We start from the raw sequence: 6134 nt of genomic DNA on the forward strand, positions 1-6134 counted from the left end.
AACCACGGGGTTTCCTGGGCAACGCCATTGTCGCGCTCCAGGCGGGGGTGGGGTCGGGTAACCAAGGACAAGGCTGAAGAGAATCCGGAAGAGAGGGCGAGTGAAGAGGCGGGGGTGGGGGAAAATGGGAAACAGGAGCTTCGTCGGCTGGGCCATGGCGGATGATTCCAGTGTTGTCGCACAAGGCTAGAGCGGTGGGTGGGAGGAGCCGAGGAGCGGGCCTGTGATTGGCTGGCCGGGGGCCCCGGGCCGCTCACGATTGGGCGAGGCGAGCTGGAGGCCCGAGTCTGTGGAGCGCGTAGGGTTCTGGGTAGCCAAGGCCTTGGAAGCGTCTTAACCGAAAGGGGGAGGGGGAGGCCGCCAACAAACGGCTGAGCTCACAATCCCGGCCGCGACCCCAGCCGGCCGCCCCCTCCCCCATGGAGAGAGCCAGGCCGGAGCCGCCGCCGCCGATGCCGCGCCAACCGCCGCGGCCCACCCCACCGCGCCCGTTGCGCCCCGCTCCGCCCGCGCAGCCCGTCGAGGCCGCCACCTTCCGGGCCGCGGCCGCCGAGCGTCCCCAATCGCCGCCGGCCCAGGCCGCGGCCGCCATCGCCGCAGTGGCCTCATCGTGCGGGGAGGCCGCGGCAGCGGGCGCGCAGGCCGGGACGCGGCGCCTGCTGCAAGTGAAGCCGGAGCAGGTGCTGCTGCTGCCGCCGCCCGGGCCGCTGTTACCTCAAGCTCCCGACGAGGGTGCGGTCGCCGCCGCCGCCTCCTCTTCCTCCTCCGCCTCGTCCGCGCAGGCGCGTCTGCTGCAGCTGAGGCCGGAGCTGCTGCTGTTGCCGCCCCAGTCCGCGGCCGACGGAGGCCCTTGCAGGCCCGAGCTGCGCCCCATGCAGCCCCGGACGCTGCTCGTCAAGGCCGAGAAGCAGGAGCTGGGGGCGGGCTTGGACCTGTCGGTGGGATCCCGGAGGACCACCGAGGCCGGCCCCAGAGCCTCCAGGGCCGCCAAGTTGGATGGCCCCGGGAAGGCCCTCGACGGCCGCCGAGGGGATGAGAAGAAAGCCAAGCTGGAGGCCGAGGAAGCCTCGAGGGATGCGCTGAAAGGCGGGGAAGGCAGGAACCTGCTGGCCATCGGAGAAGGAGTCATTAAGACCGAGGAGCCAGACAGACTCAGGGAGGACTGCAGGCTGGGCAGCACGGAAGCCGCATCCAATGGCCTGGCCCACGGCAGCAAGGATGCTATCCTGGCCCAGCCGCCCGGTGCTTTCGGTCCGCACCAGCAAGACCTAAGGTTCCCTTTGACTCTCCACACGGTCCCTCCTGGGGCCCGTATCCAATTTCAGGGGCCTCCGCCTTCTGAGCTGATACGGTTGTCCAAGGTCCCCCTGACACCAGTGCCTATTAAAATGCAGTCCTTACTGGAGCCTTCTGTAAAAATTGAAACCAAAGATGTCCCCCTCACCGTGCTTCCCTCAGACGCAGGTATTAGAAGGCAAGGGAATCTGGCTTTCACAGTTAGGTCTGTGTTGCCCATAGCAGACATACTAGCAGTCCAGGAGCCAAAGCTCGGAAAATAGAATCATGGTACTGATTCTTAGCCTGCACAGGGATGGTTTCTGACTGATTTTTCTACATATTGGTAAAAATACACAGAAGTGTGAAGGATTTCCACAAATATTTTTTTAAAAATAAATTTTAAGATTTAGTGAACAGATTTAGGTAATAGACACAACAGAATACCTTGTTAGATAATGCAGATTTCCCCAGCTTACACATAAGTAACATTTCAAATTTCCTGATGTAGTAGCTTCATAGGTTGATGCTTATCAAGAAGTAGAACTATAAATGTTTTGGGGGGGAAATGATAATTGTTTATAGTGAGTATAGAGGTTATCTTTAAAAGTGAACAGTAACTTTTCTTGCAGAAAACATTAAATACTGCATTGTAGTATTCTAAAAGCTAAGGTTTTCTAGAAATATTAATAAAAATACCCAATAAGCTAACTTGTTTTTAAAAGAAGTGATAAATTGAAATAGCAGTGACTACAACCAAATACTACTTTCCAATGTTTTTCAAGTATATAACTAGCAAGTCCTTACGATTAGTTCCTATAGAACACAAGTCACTGAATGTCTTGATAAGTCGTAGCTTTCTTCATATTTTTATGAACTTCTATGCTTTTTGTTTTTGTTTGTTTTTTAATTTTCAGTGCTGATTCTTCCCACCCCACTCCTTTGCTTTTTACCTTTTACAATTTAAATAACTTTTTTTTTCTTTTTTGGTGTGTGCATGCACACACATGTTCCCAAGCCCTTCAATGCACATACTACTTACTACACCTGACTTATATGGCACTGGGAATTGCCATATAAATGCACATTAGGCAAGCATTCTACCAACTAAGCTACATCCCCAATCAGCATTCTTTATTCTAAATATCTTTGCACATCTAAAACAGTTTTATATATCAAGTAACCCTAAAATGAATTAATGTGAAACATTCATAGGTAGCACTTTTTCCCCCCCTTTGAGACAGGGTTTCTCTGTTTAACAGTCCTGGCTGTCCTGGAACTCACTCTATAGACCAGGTTGGCATCAGACTCAGAGATCCACCTGCCTCTGCCTTCCAAGTGCTGGGATTAAAGGCATATGACACCATCTCCTAGCCATAGATATTACTTTTACGAACTGCATAGGGATATAAATTTAGTGAACTTCCTTTATAGGAATTTTTAACTGGTACTGTGACCCTCAGGGTCACTTGTTTATTTTTCTCCCAGGACACGAGTCTAGGGGTTGTTTTTTTTTTTTTTTTTTTTTTTGGATGACACGAGTCTAGTTTTAATGATTCACTGTGGCAGGAATTTCACCTTCACAGTGAAAATTTGTGTTAGAATAAATATTGTTTGCTTTGAAGGACACAACTACTGCTCTTGGAAATGACTTCCTTTAAATACTTAAGTAACTAACATATATAGTGCTAGGTGCATAGTTATGAATGAGTCAGTTCCTGGCTCCTAATTTTAGTGGAACATAAACTAATGTAATAATGAAGCTCAAATAAATAGCCATCCATGTGTTTCTAACGTTACTGAACAGTATCTTCAACAATACTATACTCTCTAGGAGTTACTCTAAGCTACAATTTAGAATGCTGAGTTCAGGAACTATAGGGAATTTTGGAATACTGGCAGTATTTTGACTATCGTAGTGTATGTTTTCAGGTACTCAAAATGCAAATATAGATGAAGGTACACTTCAGTTTAAAATTGCATACGTGGCACATTAACTTAGTCTCTTAATTTTTGTCATGTAGGAATACCTGATACTCCCTTCAGTAAGGACAGAAATGGTCATGTGAAGCGACCCATGAATGCATTTATGGTTTGGGCAAGAATCCACCGACCAGCACTAGCCAAAGCTAACCCAGCCGCCAACAATGCAGAAATCAGTGTCCAGCTCGGGTTAGAGTGGAACAAACTCAGTGAAGAACAAAAGAAACCCTATTATGATGAAGCACAAAAGATTAAAGAGAAGCACAGAGAGGAATTTCCTGGTAATCAATGAAATGAACAAAGGCTCTTTCAATTTCTTTTAAATTTATTTAGGTAAAGATTAAGTTAGGTTGAGATTTCCTAATCTTTGTGTGAGAAAGAAAATAATGGCTAACATTATAATAATGATTTAATACTAAGCATATATTTTCTTAAGTAGAACACAGGTGTGAACTGTCTGGTCACATATTTACCAGTTAATGCAAATCAGGAGACATATGCTTTTACTGTAGTTTTGATTAAATACATATAGGTACATACAAACATACATACACAGGTGTAGCTATATAGGTAACAGTAAATCTCCATGATTCTATTTTGTAGTATACTAGAAATATCAAATAATCATGGCATCAGAAAAAAAGCATAGTTCACACTTAAAAGATAATTAAAATGCAGCAATTAATATCCTGTTCCATTTTAATGTTAAGTGGGTTATCAGAACATAGTCCGGTGTTTTGATTGATAGATTTATTCCTATTATGATACAGTTTGAAATGAGTGATTCGTCCTCAGTAAGGGCATTGAGATAAAGGTTGGGAACTATGCATTCTTTGTGGGTTATATAACCGTACATAACACAAAAAGAATTTTTTCTGAAATATAAGCAGAAATATTTTAGGAGGCAAGATTCTGAGGTATCAACTGGATGGAACCAGTGATTTGTTTATGTGATAGCACCAAACTTCTGACTTTGAAGGAAATTCGTGTTTATGGTTTTAGTAATTGTCAAGTCTCAGTCTCCGAGAGTGACTTCCCAAACCAGGCATACAAATAGTGAGTGGCTATTAGTGACTATTACATTGTAAGCTACTGACATTTGTATCTTATAGAGTGAGGAGGAGGAGGAAATAAATCATGTCTTATGGGGTATTTTTCTTTAGGAGAGGAAAGGGTTTGGGATTCAAACTCAATGACTTCAGTATAGAGTGTGCCACGAAGTCACTCTGTGACTCTGAATATGAGGCATTTTGACCTTCCTTTCTATTATGGATTACAAAATTAACAAAATCAGAAGCTATGTGGATGTTAAAATGAACAGTAGAGGATTTGTTCACAAAAATAGCATCATGGAGCTGGAAAATACGCTTTTAGACAACCCATTTTTTTTTAAACTTTAAAGTGTCCTATATTATTAATAAGAAAAAGCCAGAGTCTGTGTATTCATAATAAAAACTCTATCTTTTTCTTTAGGTTGGGTTTATCAGCCTCGTCCAGGGAAGCGAAAACGCTTCCCTCTAAGTGTTTCCAATGTATTTTCTGGTACCACACAAAATATTATCTCTACAAATCCTACAACAATTTATCCATATCGCTCACCTACCTACTCTGTGGTAATCCCCGGCCTTCAGAACACCATCACTCATCCAGTTGGTGAGTTGGTCCTGTTGTAGATTAGTTGTAAATACCTACATCATAATTTTACCTCTTAAGATGAAATTTGGTTTCTATTAAACTTAGAATTTAGAACAATAATAAAGGAATAAAATTAAGAAGAGAGAAAATGAAAACATTAAATGGGAGAAGGAGCAATAGCAGATCACTGTGGACAACTCTGATTTTTAAGTAAGTTAGGATTAGCCCCTATCTTAGTCAGATAATGAAGGAAATGGCTGATATAATTCAATAGGAAATAGGGATGTGTTTCACTTGCATAATAAATAATGCTTTGCTAATGGGCTATGAGATATTTTGTCATGAAACTTAGGAAGGATACTGATCTATTGAAGACTGTTCTCATACTGTTCCAGAAAATGGAAACTATCCATTTTCCCTAAATACTTGTTTGGTTCATGTTCCTCACAGTGTGATCTATGGAAGGTAGGAATGCTAAATTGAGACTCTCAAATCTTAACTATGTGGTACCTCAGTGGCTCGTTCCCCCAGAACTTTTGTAATTGTCTCTTAAGGAAACTGCCATCTACTCATTTTTGCTATGGCTTCAGCTGCTCTTCCCAATTTCTGCCTGTCTGGAGTCTCCTAAAAATAAAGCTGGACCTATGGGTTAGAGATGGGTAGATCTTGGAAATTAACTTATTAATATTATGCATTTTCAGTATTTTTAATTAAAGATTTTTATTTTATGTATACGAGTGTTTTCTTTGTGTGTGTGTGTGTGTGTGTGTGTGTGTGTGTGTGTGTGTGTGTGTGTGCGCTCTTGCATGGTGCTGGTGGCAATCAGAAGGTGCCAGATCCCCTGGGCCTGGAATTATACTTTGCCTTTTGGCATTGGGAATTGGTTTTAAGCTGCTGTTTGGGCACTGGAGGACTGAACCTGGGTCCTCTGCAAGAGCTGCAGGTACTCTTAACTGCTATACAGTGTCTCCAGCCCCCATTTTCAATGTCTTTTCAACTGTGTCATTTTAGCCATTGGAAGTAATAAAGCTGCATTCAAGATATCTCTGTTCAGGTGAAAGATGCAGAAAGTTGGTCTGTAGCCCCGATTTTGCGATACAGTCAACCACTCTTTGTGTTGCTTGTAATTCTGTATTTCAAACTAGGCTTCACTGTTTCTCTGTTTTGGTTTTGTACTGTTAAGTATTATTTTTTACTTTAGTACACACTGCTTCTTGTTGCCCCTGTAGGACTTTACTTGC

At 43.7% G+C, this 6134-nt stretch overlaps 1 protein-coding gene across 1 annotated transcript; it reads left to right on the forward strand.

The window, feature by feature from the left end:
- The first annotated feature begins 404 nt into the window (after positions 1 to 404).
- On the forward strand, positions 405 to 4946 carry LOC114704435 (transcription factor SOX-30-like). The gene is made up of 3 exons (XM_037201487.1): positions 405 to 1464; positions 3300 to 3539; positions 4732 to 4946. Exons 1-3 carry the CDS (start codon positions 420 to 422, stop codon positions 4929 to 4931), a joined length of 1485 nt encoding a protein of 494 aa, XP_037057382.1. The 5' UTR covers positions 405 to 419; the 3' UTR covers positions 4932 to 4946.
- The last annotated feature ends 1188 nt before the right edge of the window (positions 4947 to 6134 follow it).

The sequence above is a fragment of the Peromyscus leucopus genome, chromosome 8b (assembly GCF_004664715.2).
Source record: "Peromyscus leucopus breed LL Stock chromosome 8b, UCI_PerLeu_2.1, whole genome shotgun sequence".
In the NCBI taxonomy this organism is placed as follows: domain Eukaryota; kingdom Metazoa; phylum Chordata; class Mammalia; order Rodentia; family Cricetidae; genus Peromyscus; species Peromyscus leucopus.

What these genes read in the sequence shown, in the direction of transcription:
- LOC114704435 (XM_037201487.1), top strand. Translation starts at nt 420, where the DNA reads ATGGAGAGAGCCAGGCCGGAGCCGCCGCCGCCGATGCCGCGCCAACCG. An exon ending in CGTGCTTCCCTCAGACGCAG is followed by an intron (nt 1,465 to 3,299) that starts GTATTAGAAGGC and finishes TTTGTCATGTAG; the next exon opens with GAATACCTGATACTCCCTTC. An exon ending in GCACAGAGAGGAATTTCCTG is followed by an intron (nt 3,540 to 4,731) that starts GTAATCAATGAA and finishes CTTTTTCTTTAG; the next exon opens with GTTGGGTTTATCAGCCTCGT.